At 42.0% G+C, this 13,642-nt stretch overlaps 2 protein-coding genes across 3 annotated transcripts; one reads left to right on the forward strand and one right to left on the reverse strand.

Moving 5' to 3' along the window:
- Positions 1-2,316: 2,316 nt before the first annotated feature.
- On the reverse strand, positions 2,317-8,690 carry LOC311106967 (ribonuclease H1-like). 2 transcript variants are annotated; one of them, XM_084149383.1, is made up of 9 exons: positions 8,609-8,690; positions 8,162-8,263; positions 7,926-8,050; positions 7,556-7,747; positions 7,051-7,150; positions 6,908-6,963; positions 6,682-6,765; positions 6,398-6,522; positions 2,317-3,489 (listed from the first exon to the last, which is right to left on the reverse strand). In XM_084149383.1, exons 2-9 carry the CDS (start codon positions 8,224-8,226, stop codon positions 3,403-3,405), a joined length of 834 nt encoding a protein of 277 aa, XP_084005509.1. In that variant the 5' UTR covers positions 8,227-8,263; positions 8,609-8,690; the 3' UTR covers positions 2,317-3,402. The 2 variants fall into 2 exon arrangements, with proteins under 2 accessions (XP_084005509.1, XP_084005508.1); XM_084149382.1 differs by having other exon boundaries at positions 8,162-8,659.
- Positions 8,691-8,746: 56 nt separating this feature from the next.
- On the forward strand, positions 8,747-12,511 carry LOC311106968 (small ribosomal subunit protein eS7). Its single transcript, XM_084149384.1, has 6 exons — positions 8,747-9,612; positions 9,716-9,787; positions 10,247-10,390; positions 10,858-10,922; positions 11,832-11,982; positions 12,396-12,511. Exons 1-6 carry the CDS (start codon positions 9,538-9,540, stop codon positions 12,471-12,473), a joined length of 585 nt encoding a protein of 194 aa, XP_084005510.1. The 5' UTR covers positions 8,747-9,537; the 3' UTR covers positions 12,474-12,511.
- The last annotated feature ends 1,131 nt before the right edge of the window (positions 12,512-13,642 follow it).

Below are 13,642 nucleotides of genomic sequence, written 5' to 3' on the forward strand. Positions count from 1 at the left end.
TGTGTAAAAACCTTGTGAAGACTTACAGAAAACGTTTGACCTGTGTCATTGCCAACAAAGGGTATATAACAAAGTATTGAGAAACTTTTGTTATTGACCAAATACTTATTTTCCACCATAATTTGCAAATAAATTCATTAAAAATCCTACAATGTGATTTTCTGGAGAAAAAAATTCTCATTTGGTCTGTCATAGTTGACGTGTACCTATGATGAAAATTACAGGCCTCTCTCATCTTTTTAAGTGGGAGAACTTGCACAATTGGTGGCTGACTAAATACTTTTTTCCCCCCACTGTATATCGATGTGTGCCCAATGCCGTCCCTCATCTCTGATTCTCCGCTGGGCGCGCAATATCAAGTGCGCCTATAGGCTATTTAGAGGTTTCAATCAAATTATCAATAGCCTATAGGAACAGAGCTAAGTTATACAATAACTTTTGTGTGTGCTACCTAACCAATGGCGGTGCTGTGTAGGCATATGGCGGCAGTTCAGGAGGAGAGTCAAAGGCTTTTTCCGAAAATATTTTTTTATTAGGCCTAGTCCAAAAACTGTTGCACGGAATAATCTATATCCTATGTTCTGTTCAGTTTGAGAAGGAGAGGGCGAAATTGAGAAAGACCAGAGGTCAACTTTGATAGCTTGCTACTACTATAATTGATTTTTATTAAAAACAATATGTTTCTTGCCCATTATGTATTTATCAGAGTTATTGACCTCACAATAAGCCAGATTTGAGTAATTGATTGTGGTGCTGAAACTTGAAGCAGCAGCCACTGCACAATCAATCTGAAATGGACAGCTCATGGTGCTGAAAGTAGGCAAATTCAAGTAAGCATAATTAATATCAACGTCTTCATTTTAATTACTAACAACAAGAGGGCTTTGAGTTGGAGCCTATTTCTTCCTATTTCCCATTTTCATTTCAGAGACATCCGATTTTCTCGATGTAACCCTTATTATAAATAATGTTCACTCCCTTATGGGCTTTTGAGGAAGACCCATAATCTTCGAGGTCACCCAAAAATGTCATGGTCTTATATATTATTTTATAGCATGCAGCATGTCTCACACATGGATGATGGATTTCTATGGTTTCTATGGGAGAAATCTCTTTCCACAGAATGTGATTCAGAGAGCCAGTTCTATTCTGAGGTATTGGATTTGTGTTCTGATAAATGATCTAGAGCTCTATCTACTGTCTGAAATGTATATTACACAGACTTGGCAGAAAAAAACATAGGCAGAAAAAAATACATCTGTAGCTAGGTTTCCATCCAATTGGCTACAGATTTTCATGCGAATATTCTAAAATCCGCATAAAGAAAATATGCAAATTTTCCCACTAGTGGGGTGTTTCCACCAAACGTAACAACATTTGGAAAAAGTCAAGGGGTCTGAATACTTTCCGAAGCCACTGTATGCAGTGCTTAATTTGAAACATCTCCGTTTTGGACTGTTTTTGTTCCGGAACCTATTTGGCCGGATCCAGTACCTCTCCTGGCATGAAACATAATTGTCACTTTTTTGCAATGTAAAATTTTGAATAAAAGCGATCAAAGTTCATTCGAGTTGCCTCTTAGTTACTTATCCTGACCCCACAAAAAAACAATGTGAAAAATTAGATTTTAAGCCCGGGCCTAATATTCTAAGAGTTGATTTGGGTTGGGCCGGTCAGGTTTATGGTTTGAGCAACATTGTAACTAACCTATGTTTGAGAACAACACTTGGCGTTGGCTGTGTGAGAGGCGCGTCATTATGTCTCACATAACTAGAATGAGATTGACTTTCTATGATCTCTTCCCTCTCTCTACTCTGATAGACATGAGCCTGGAACTCTCATCTCTCCAGCGTTGCACTTCATCATTTATTTCCTTAAAGAATCACAGCCACGCGAAGGGTTCTGAACTAACTGTAGCACCCCTGATACATTTAAATACACTTACCAAAGATATAGAATTACTGCTGTCTGTTCAAAAATAAATTAAATCATTCAGAATAGCCTACTACACCATGAGAAGGCCTATAATTTAGCGACAGAGGACCAATAGATGTGGATTGTAACCCAATTACAAGGAAAAGCCTATAGTCGGGAACGCGCAGCATATCTGTCAGTGAAACAACAGAACCCAGACAAAACAGGCCTTTCGCAATATTTCAAATACAATCGAGGGAAAACACAGGTTGGAAAGCAAATGGCTGCTACTGAAAAGAGAAGACTCTATGGTGTAGGCTACCAAAATCTTTGATCAACTTCCAGATAATGTTTTACAAAAAAAGAGAGAGAGATAGCCGATGTGCTCATGTGTAGTGTCGAGTCAATGTTGCTAATTATTGCTGTTAAACAAAGGAGTCCGCCCATACTGAACTTTGATCATAAGTTTTATTCATATCACAAGATTTCAGCATAAGTTTACGGATGTCAAGATCACCCAGAGAGCAGTGTCCTCCAAATTATTATTGTCTGCTCTGCTCTTCTTCGTTTAAACCCAGTACTTATAATTTTCCCAAGATATGGGTGGCTCCCTCTACTGTCCAATCCCCTGTCTACAACACACACTCCCTCTGTTCTATGTGGCGTCACACTAAAACAATTCCCTCTGACACTAAATAAACATCCTCTCAGGTTCCACTTAAAAACATTAACAAAGTCATAATCTTAATACACTACACATGCCAAAAGCCTATCACCAGCGAGTGAGCTGTGCATCATTTGGTGAGTCAGTGAAACTGGAAAGCGTTTTCAGGACTATAATTTCCTCCTCATATAGCCTACAATGTGTCTCCACACACCTAGGCCTAGGCTATTGGTGGATTCAAGACAAGGTCGTTTTTATTGATCTCAGATTATCAATTTGTCAGTGTGAAAGTAGCCTGCCATTTCGATAATTTGTGCGGTATTAAAAAACATTCTGCCCAAGTCTCCAGTCATGTAAAATGATGTAGAATTGCATGAAATGCGTTTATAAAAGGCCAACATTTTCCCAGACCCTAGGCTCCTAAAAATGTTCCCCATGTGTGCAACTTCAATAATTGCCTCTACTCTACTGCTCTATGCCACTACGCAAATGCAATGATATACATGCAATGCTTTATTATAAAGGTGATTTTATTCTCTTGCATTCTGCTACCTCAGAACTCCCCAGGTCACAATGAAATTATTTAGCAGTATTAAGAAATGCTTATATGATGCTACAAATAAAATCTGAATAAATTCCTTAACTTAAATAACCAAAAATATTTCAAACAGGATGCTTTATTTAATAAAAACATAAACTTAGAAACAGAACATTGTTCTCTAAAACAGAACTTGGCAGCCCAACAGAACAGACAACAACAAAAAAATACCCCCCCCCCAAGAGAAGTCAATATGACGTTAGGGCTGTTAGATTATCTTGAAAGGCTAATGTAAGCGTTTTGCTGCTCCCTCTCTGGACAGCCTGTCAGCCTCCTCGTTTCCTAGGTACCCAGCGTGGCCTGGGATGTGCAACTGGAGAAAGAGAGAGGAGAGAGTCAAAGGCAGAAGGAAACCGTTAGTCATTTCAGTTGTGCATCATCAATCATTGAAAGTTCCAAAACCTTTTTGGCCCACGACCCCATTTTGATATCATTTTGAATTCTTGCAAGCCCAACCATGTGAAAAAGTGATGTAATCAACAGCCAACGACAGTCAATTGCAAAGCAGTCTGAAAGTATGGGTGTACTTGCGCATGTCCCGGCGGAACTTTCAAAAGTGGTCGACAATGCGTTCCTTATCACTGCCATCTCATCCATCGATATTTGGATTTGATGCAGACAAGAGCACTGAATCCAGCTTCACATACAAGTTTAATGGTCAAGTGTAGGCTGGCCTTTCTCGCCATCTTAAGGCACCCATTTTAAAATACAAATTAAATCAATGGGTGCCTTTAGACCATTAAACTTGAATCATTCCCATGGTGAATGGCTACTGCTAGTTCTTTGGTAGCTAGCACATTGAGTAAATATGACTCAAAGGGAATACTGTGATTTAACGCTCCTTCTGAGCGTTAAAGCTCATGATATCCTTCGCCAGCTCATATCTATGTGAAGCTGGATTCAGTGCTCGTCTGCATCAAATGCAAATATCGATGGATGAGGTGGTATTGATGAGGAACGCATTGTCGATCACTTTTGAAAGTTCCGCCGGGACATGCGCAAGTACACCCATACTTTCAGACTGCTTTGCAACCGACTGTCGTTGGCTGTTGATTACAACACTTTTTCACATGGTTGGGCTTGCAAGAATTGAAAATGATAACAAAATGGGGTTGTGTATATATATATATACACACACACAGTGCATTCGGAAAGTATTCAGACCACTTGACTTTTTCCACATTCTGTTACGTTACAGCCTTGTTCTAAAATTGATTAAATTGTTTATTTCCCTCATCAATCTACACACAATACCCCAAAATGACAAAGCAAAAACAGTTTTTTTTTTTTTAGCAAATTTATACAAACATAAAAACTGAAATATGACATTTGCATAAGTATTCAGACCCTTTACTCAGTATTTTGTTGAAGCACCTTTGGCAGTGATTACAGCCTAGAGTCTTCTTGGGTATGACACTACAAGCTTGGCACACCTGTATTTGGAGAGTTTCTCCCATTCTTCTCTGCAGATCCTCAAGCTCTGTCAGGTTGGATAGGGAGCATTGCTGCACAGCTATTTTCAGGTCTCTCCAGAGATGTTCGATTGGGTTCAAGTACGGGCTCTGGCTGGGCCACTCAAGGACATTCAGAGACTTGTCCCGAAGCCACCCCCATGCTTCACCGTAGGGATGGTGCCAGGTTTCCTCCAGACGTGATGCTTGGCATTCAGGCCAAAGAGTTCAATCTTGGTTTCATCAGACCAGATAATCTTATTTCTCATGGTCTGAGAGTCTTTAGGTGCCTTTTGTCAAACTCCAAGCTGGCTGTCAATGTGCCTTTTACTGAGAAGTGGCTTCCGTCTGGCCACTCCACCATAAAGACCTGATTGGTGGAGTGCTGCAGAGATGGTTGTCTTCTGGAAGGTTCTCCCATCTCTACAGAAGAACTTTGGAGCTCTGTCAGAGTGACCATCGGGTTCTTGGTCACCTCCCTGACCAAAGCCCTTCTCCCCCGATTGCTCAGTTTGGCCGGGCGGTCAGCTCTAAGAAGAGTCTTGGTGGTTCCAAACTTCTTCCATTTATGAATGATGGAGGCCACTGTGTTCTTGGGGACCTTCAATGCTGCAGACATTTTTGGGTACCCTTCCCCAGATCTTCGCCTTGACACAATCCTGTCTCGGACCTATACGGACAATTCCTTCGACCTCATGGCTTGGTTTTTGCTTTGACATGCACTGTCAACTGTGGGACCTTATATAGACAGATGTGTGAATTTCCAAATCATGTACAATCAATTGAATTTACCACAGGTGGACTCCAATCAAGTTGTAGAAACACCTCAAGGATGATCAATGGAAACAGGATGCACCCGAGCTCAATTTCGAGTCTCATAGCAAAGGGTCTGAATACTTACGTAAATAAGTTCAAGTAACAGACACATCTCAACATCAATTGTTCAGAGGAGACTGTGTGAATCAGGCCTTCACGGTCGAATTGCTGCAAAGCAACCAGTACTAAAGGACACCAATAAGAAGAAGAGACTTGCTTGGGCCAAGAAACACGAGCAATGGACATTAGACCGGTGGAAATGTGTCCTTTGGTCTGGAATCCAAATTGGAGATTTGTGCTCAGCATATGTGGGAACTCCTTCAAGACTGTTTGAAAAGCATTCCAGGAGAAGCTGGTTGAGAGAACGCCATGAGTGTGCAAAGCTGTCATCAAGGCAAAGGGTGGCTACTTTGAAGAATATAAAATATATTTTGATTTGTTTAACACTTATTTGGTTAGTACATGATTCCATGTGTTATTTCATAGTTATGATGTCTTCACTATTATTCTACAATGAAGAAAATATTAAAAATAAAGACAAACCTTTGAATGAGTTCAAACTGTTGACTGGTACTATATATATATATATATATATATATATATATATATATATATATATATATATATATATATATATATATATAAATAATTATTTTTAAAAGGATAGTTGGGAGTTTCTTTTGCAACTACATTTTAAACATCAGGAGACCCCACATATTACTTTATTTTAGTCATATCCAGAGCAACTTACATTAGTGCATACATTTTCATACTGTTCCCCCGTGGGAATCGAACACACAACACTGGCGTTGCAAGCGCCATGCTCTACCAACTGAGCCACACAGGACACGCGACCCATAGTTTGGGAAACGATGTTCTATTCTTTGAAACCCACTACACTTGCAGTGAAAACATTAATAGACATGTAGAGCAACGAGCGTCATTGATATTTACCCATACAACCTCCAGCTCTTCATTTAACTTGTCAAGTTTTTCAAAGTCCTCTTTGTTGATGACGGGGCCACCAGATTTGAGCCTCCAGTTGTTCAGCTTCCAGTTCTTCACCCAGCTGGTGACCCCTGGAGGAAACAACACAACAGTCATTAAGATAGTCACATTAGTAGGCCTAGCTAGTAACATTAGATGCTGCATCATGGCTGCAGCATCACACAATGCCATGTCACATTCAGTCAGGCTGATAGAGTGTTAGTAAAGTGCTGTAATCAGCACACACGTACCGTTAATGGTGAACTTGCTGTCTGTATAGAGCACCAACTTCTTGATGTCCATCTCTTTGGCCTGCTCCAAGGCTTTACAGGCTGCCTGTGCCATTCGGAAGCAAAATGTGTGATTAAATCTCTGTGGGGTTACAATCCACCGGGTGCTGTGGCAATTCCATTCAAATAATAGCAATCTGGTTTAGAGAGTTCAGAATTAAAACAAATATGACAAACACAGTACTTTCCTGTAATTCTGCCCTCTGGTTGGTCTGTCTTCCATCCAGCGGATCAGCTACATTCCTACAGTAAAGAGAGTCAATATGAAAACCTACCCACTGTAGTGTCAAACAGTCTACGAGTTATAACCACAGACCCAGGCCTACTCACAGAGGATGGTCACGTCCCCAGTACACCCCGATCCCAGCTCGGGCTCCGGCCTTCCCATTGCCTGAACAGCAACCATCTGTGTACACCACCACTGCATCACCTGGAAAACCAGACACAAAACAGACTCATCATCATGTTGTTTTAATCATGTTTAATTCATTTTCAATCATCATTATAGGATATTTGCTGCTACTATAGGCTATTCGTATGTTTTGGGTTTATTTGTGCATGTTTATGTGTATAGGTATGTGTACATATGACAGTCATACGCTTTTTGTTTAGTGTTTTGCTTTTTCCTCCTTGATTCTTCGCTTTATTTATTATTTGTTTCTTATTACTTTTTCTTTTTGATGTTGCTCCCCCTGTGTACTGCTTTTATTTACTGCTTTTATGTTGCCTTATATGGAATATACTCAAAATTATTGTTCACGAAAAACATGTTTTACATTTCTTAACTAAAACAAGAAATACGATTTAAAACTGCAGGAGTAACAGGTCTATTTACCCATGTAGGTGAATCCATCAGAGCTCTTTGAAGATGTGCAGCTGTCTTGAGATGCCTCCTGGGACAGTTTAGCTCGTTTGGCAGGGGACACCACCTCCTCCTCCACGTGATCATAGTGCCTCTTCTGACCAATGGGAATATACTCAAGGGCCTCCGGGGCCCTTCTTGGGAGTGTTGCCTCATAGCTGGCTCCTGAAAGATAATATCTTAGTCTGAGTATAAGTCTGATTCCGCTGTGCCTGAATGGTGCACTACTTGTCTAATGACTAGATAGGCTTCCCATTCCTAGAGCCAGTAAAACCAGTACCCATTGTATTGTCATTTCACAAGTACAGTGACCCATAGAGAAAGAACATAGTCATTTATCTACCCTCTGACATGTCTGGAGTTATCGACGTTGCTTTGCTTCTGACGAAAGCCCAGGCATCCTTTTCTGCACCAAACTTCTTGTAGCTGGCATATGGGAACTTGTCAACTTGGCTTTTACATTCATCCCTGAAAAAGTAAACACGTGATATTCAACGTGAATAGAAATGACAAAATGTGTTTAAAGACACACTACAGTGGGAACTAGCTCCCTAGCTAGGTAACTACTACACAACTCACCAAGTTTGGTAAACTCCAGGGTTGAATCCTTTCCTCACAGCGTAGAAGAATTTGCCTTTCACCATCTCCTCTGTGCCAATGCAGACTGCCCTGCGTATTATACTATAAAGAACGGGTAATCTGAACATCACTTAGACCAGCAATTACTTAAAAGTGGAAGCACCGGTCAATGTCTTCATTTCAGAAATGTGAACAAGTTGAACAAACTAACTAGCTATGTGTTAAAATGCAAGGAAAACTATTAGCTAGCCGTCATTGGAAACAAATAAAGGTATGTAAACAGTGGCTAGCTTGCTAGACAGCTAACCCAAAACAAACACATTTGGTTAGCTACTATCTAACAACCGTAATGTCAACACACAACCCTAAAAGTTAGCTATACATTTGAACATGATCTACACTGACATACTTTTGCTTCTTTTTGGACTCTGTATTTACATTGCTTACTTTAACGTTCACGATATCTGCTGAACTGATCTGTTGGTGTTAAAAACCATACTTCCGTGTTCCCATGATTCCTTCCCACAACGTAGTTTTATCCACCTCTCGCGAGATTCCGGCCTCTTCCGTGGCCGTCGTTGACTGAGGTAGGTCTTGATAATGCTCCCACTGATCGGAATTTATTGTGAAAATGTTGTAAATGTGCACAGAATGTCCTCGTTTTTGTATCAGAGTTCATGTAAGACTGTTGATGTGTTAGATTTTTATATTTCAGATTTTGGATGGCCGTTGTGTAATGAATTGTATGAAGTGTTTCACGATAGACTTAACGTGAAAACTGGAAGGAGGCATAGCTGGCGCGTTGAGGCCCATGTGTTCCTTTTAGAGTTGCCTGTAGTTAGTCTACGAGTAGCTTTTTGAACTGTTTAATATTTTACTTTTGTCAAGTGTCCTGTCAGTTAAGTCTGAAATATGGTGTATGTTTGAGTACTCTTGCTGAAGTTCGTTGCTAGCTAACGTTAGCCATTTGATAATGAACCTGGGTTTAAAGACGGGCAACTAGCTAACGTTAGCTAGCTAATTATGTAACTTGGAACATGCGACCCTATCTACTGTAATTGTTTGATGTAATACAATTACTTGTTAGGTTGTTTATGATGGTTATTAGCTAGCGAACTTCGTTTGTATTTTGAATGTGTACATGGAATCAGCTATTGTTTTCGACTGTTCGTTTGATCAAACGTAGCCGATAGTGTTAGCTAGTAACTGCATGTATGTATGGTGTGGTGGAGTCAGCATGGACCACTCGGCTAACGTTGGTTAGTTTCAGTGTGTATACATTACCTGAAACATTGCATGATGTCCAAAGATATACAGGACTCGGGAGTATGCTCAATCGGTAGTCTTGTCTTTCTTTCATTCCAGAGACATAGGCCATGTTCAGTACCAGCGCCAAAATCGTGAAGCCCAATGGCGAAAAGCCAGATGAGTTCGAGTCTGGCATTTCCCAGGTAAGCTATGGCAAATCTGTCAATATATGGCACTTTATATAACACTTCCTTGGTCATGTGGCTAATGCTGTTTGCAATATTCAACATACAACCTTCTTTCTAGGCTCTCCTGGAGCTGGAGATGAACTCGGACATGAAGGCTCAGCTGAGGGAGCTGAACATCACTGCTGCAAAGGTAAGGATCCTGTAATGCATGTCTTGTATTTGCCTTCATTCTGACTGTTTGCTCAGACCATTTTGGATTTTTGAAACGTGGTAGGAGTTTGTCTGACCCTTAGTAAAAGGAGCTGTGTGGTGTTTGAGTTTAACCCCAACGTGGACATCCTGTGAGGTTGCTCTCGCATGGCTCTGTCCTTGTGGCGTATGGGAGCGTAGCACTTCAAAGTGCTGTGACGTACAGTCCCGTTCCACGACGTTGGAGAGCAAGCTTTGTCCCCGGCCCTCGGGCTGGTGAGGACGGCGTTCTGTATATTCCTACATCTTCCCAGAGCTCTTTAGGCCATGACTGGGGGGCTAAACCATACAGTGCATACTATTTTTCATTCAGACAGCTAATGCACTCAAAGCATCTACTAAAGTGTTTTTGTATTTGCCTCTGTTTGTGTTCTAACTGAAATGGTATCCTCTCCCTCAGGAAATTGAAGTTGGTGGTAGCAGGAAAGCCATCATCATCTTTGTCCCCGTGCCCCAGCTGAAATCTTTCCAGAAGATTCAGGTGCGACTCGTGAGGGAGCTGGAAAAGAAGTTCAGCGGCAAACACGTCGTCTTCGTTGCACAGGTTAGGGTGATGTTGTCTCGCTGTCCTGTTTTCCATGAGTTGCAGGGGCATTTTGCAGAGCTGTTGTTGTGACCCCGCTGTCGGTTAGCTTGGTTCTTTTGGAGAAGTCTGACATCTGAGTGCTCAAATATACATGTTTCTATGCTGTGAGTGTAGCATAATATCAACGTGGACATCTGGTGAGGTTGCTCTCGCATGGCTCTGTCCTTGTGGCGTATGGGAGCGTAGTACTTCACAGTGCTGTGACGTACAGTCCCGTTCCACGACGTTGGAGAGCAAGCTTTGTCCCTGGCCTTCCGGCTGGTGAGGACGGCGTTCTGTATATTCCTACATCTTCTCAGAGCCCTTTGGGCTATGACTGGGGGGCTAAACCATGCAGTGTACATTACTTATTTAGAATGCTTGTTGGGCTTTAAAAGTCTGCCTGTTTAAATTGGTAATCCTTGATATTTTGATTCAACTTGCAGAGGAGAATCCTGCCCAAACCAACCAGGAAAAGCCGTATCAAGAATAAGCAGAAGCGTCCCAGGAGGTGAGTTCTGTTGTCACACCTGCATGTCCACGACTACATACTCTATGGAAGAGACAATGGGTTGTAGCTTTAAAGTTGGAGCAAATGGGTGCTAGTTTTATAAGTTAAAATTGTTGTGCCATATTTGGTGCTGCCATAATTGCACACCATATTTGGACCCAACGTGGACATCCGGTGAGGTTGCTCTCGCATGGCTCTGTCCTTGTGGCGTATGGGAGCGTAGCACTTCAGTGCTGTGACGTACAGTCCCGTTCCACGACGTTGGAGAGCAAGCTTTGTCCCCGGCCCTCCGGCTGGTGAGGACGGTGTTCTGTATATTCCTACATCTTTCCAGAGCCCTTTGGGCCATGACTGGGGGGCTAAACCATGCAGTGTACAATTTTACTAACACCATGTCATATGCTTTTAATGGGATTTTGCATAGGTTATTATATATAGCTACAAGATTAAATGGGGACAAACTATATAATGCAACAACTTTCCCTCCTATTACTCTGCGTTATCCTGTGAGTAGGGCTGTTAACCCCGGTGTCCTGGCTAAATTCCCAATCTGGCCCTCATACATCATGGTCGCCTAATCATCCCCAGCTTCCAATTGTCTCATTCCTCTCCCCTGTAACTACTCCCCAGGTCATTGCTGTAAATGAGAATGTGTTCAGTAAAATTACCTGGTAAAATAAAAATATATATAATCTAAAGCAGACACTGCTTGTCTCCAGTAATGATTTCAATACACCTGCATAGCTTTTTGATTCAGTTGCCCTTTCCAATACATGCATTCAAACATGTATAAAGAATATTCTTCTGATTTTGAATGAGACTGATCTGTAGGGGAAATAGTTTTCGCAGGGTTTAGAACATTTCTGTAATCACCCCAAATGTCTAATGCGCATTGTTATGTTTCTCCAGCCGTACTCTGACCGCTGTGCACGATGCCATCCTTGAAGACCTGGTCTTCCCCAGTGAGATTGTCGGCAAGAGGATCCGCGTGAAACTGGACAGCAGTCGGCTCATCAAGGTCCACCTTGACAAGGCGCAGCAGAACAACGTTGAACACAAAGTGAGTCATGTAGTAGTCTGCTAGTTCGCCCACCTTAACCCCAACGTGGACATCCGGTGAGGTTGCTCTCGCATGGCTCTGTCCTTGTGGCGTATGGGAGCGTAGCATTTCACAGTGCTGTGACGTACAGTCCCGTTCCACGACGTTGGAGAGCAAGCTTTGTCCCCGGCCCTCGGGCTGGTGAGGACGGCGTTCTGTATATTCCTACATCTTCCCAGAGCCCTTTGGGCCATGACTGGGGGGCTAAACCATGCAGTGTACAACTTCTCTTGACTGATGTCTCAACTGATTTATGTGCTGCAAATGTCTTGTGCCAAATGCATGCCTTTTGCATTGTCATATGCAATTGATATATTGATCATTGTGACCTGTAAATGTTGCAGTGGTTAACCAGTGATTGCCTCTATTTTCAGGTTGAGACCTTCTCCGGTGTCTACAAGAAGCTCACAGGCAAAGACGTTGTTTTCGAATTCCCCGAATTCCAACTGTAGAGTGCAGATGACGACAAAATAAATGAGTTTATTCTCAATGTCATTGCTCTGTGTTCTCTGGGGATAGGGTGGTCAGTCATGCCAATCCCATACATGATGGTGTAGCCCAGGGCTCTCCAACCCTGTTCCTGGAGAGCTTACCCTCCTGTAGGTGTTCTCCAGTCCTGTTCCTGGAGAGCTACCCTCCTGTAGGTGTTCTCCAGTCCTGTTCCTGGAGAGCTACCCTCCTGTAGGTGTTCTCTCCTACCCCAGTTAATAACTAACCTGTTTCAGTTTGTCATCCAGCTAATTATTAGAATCTGGTGCGTTAGATTAGGATTGGAATGAAAACCTACAGGACGGTAGCTCTCCAGGAACAGTTGGAGAGCCCTGGTCTAGAGACTAATATCCTTTCAGACAAGTATGTCTTTCAGAAGGGCCATTAACTTGAATAACTGAAGACTTGGAGCAGCTTTGATGATTTATCAGTTGTATTGCCACATCCTACAACTTTGGGTGCTAAGGGGCTTTTTCAGATTGATTTTGGGCCTCTATGCAATGGTAGTATTCAAGTTTTTTTTTGCACACAGGAAAATGTCCTGATCCGATTATTACTGATGTTGAATGGAATTGACAGGTATCGTATATGTATAAATGGCAGGTATTGAGGCTATACATTGTTTCCTTGTGAGGAATGCTGAAAATATAATCAGTGGAGTAAAACAACCTTAGGTTTTGGGGTATGATGGGGGTAAGACTAGAAGCCTTTTGCAAATATTCTAATATCCAAAAATCTGGCTAAGTGACTGACCGCAGGAGACATGGCCTGGATGTGAACACGTCCTTTAACTGAAACAACTCGCCCTCTGCCTCTTGACACTGGAGAAGATCAACGGTTTCACAGTTGGGCTCTGAGTCATGGGAGGAGCTTGTTCCTGTGACAGCTGAAACTAGTGGGTCGGGTGGCGCCCCACTGTCTGATTCATGTCGTGTGATTCCTGAAGATAGTTCTCGATTATATTGACTGACTGCTGTTTTTATGGGGTGAGTGAGCTGAAGCCTGAATACTCGGACTCCTTTCATAACTACTTCCACATCACCTACGACTCAACATGTACCCAGGTAATGTCTTCATGACTAACACTCCATTATGTAGTTAAACTATTGCTTTAATAATTTGTTAAAGGATC

This window comes from Coregonus lavaretus, assembly GCF_964263955.1.
Source record: "Coregonus lavaretus genome assembly, chromosome: 31".
Lineage (NCBI taxonomy): Eukaryota > Metazoa > Chordata > Actinopteri > Salmoniformes > Salmonidae > Coregonus > Coregonus lavaretus.

What these genes read in the sequence shown, in the direction of transcription:
- LOC311106967 (XM_084149382.1), bottom strand. Translation starts at nt 8,289, where the DNA reads ATGTTCAGATTACCCGTTCTTTATAGTATAATACGCAGGGCAGTCTGC. An exon ending in TGATGGATTCACCTACATGG is followed by an intron (nt 7,151 to 7,555) that starts GTAAATAGACCT and finishes CTGGTTTTCCAG; the next exon opens with GTGATGCAGTGGTGGTGTAC. An exon ending in CAGCAAGTTCACCATTAACG is followed by an intron (nt 6,523 to 6,681) that starts GTACGTGTGTGC and finishes TGTTTCCTCCAG; the next exon opens with GGGTCACCAGCTGGGTGAAG.
- LOC311106968 (XM_084149384.1), top strand. Translation starts at nt 9,538, where the DNA reads ATGTTCAGTACCAGCGCCAAAATCGTGAAGCCCAATGGCGAAAAGCCA. An exon ending in AAGCAGAAGCGTCCCAGGAG is followed by an intron (nt 10,923 to 11,831) that starts GTGAGTTCTGTT and finishes ATGTTTCTCCAG; the next exon opens with CCGTACTCTGACCGCTGTGC. An exon ending in AGAACAACGTTGAACACAAA is followed by an intron (nt 11,983 to 12,395) that starts GTGAGTCATGTA and finishes CTCTATTTTCAG; the next exon opens with GTTGAGACCTTCTCCGGTGT.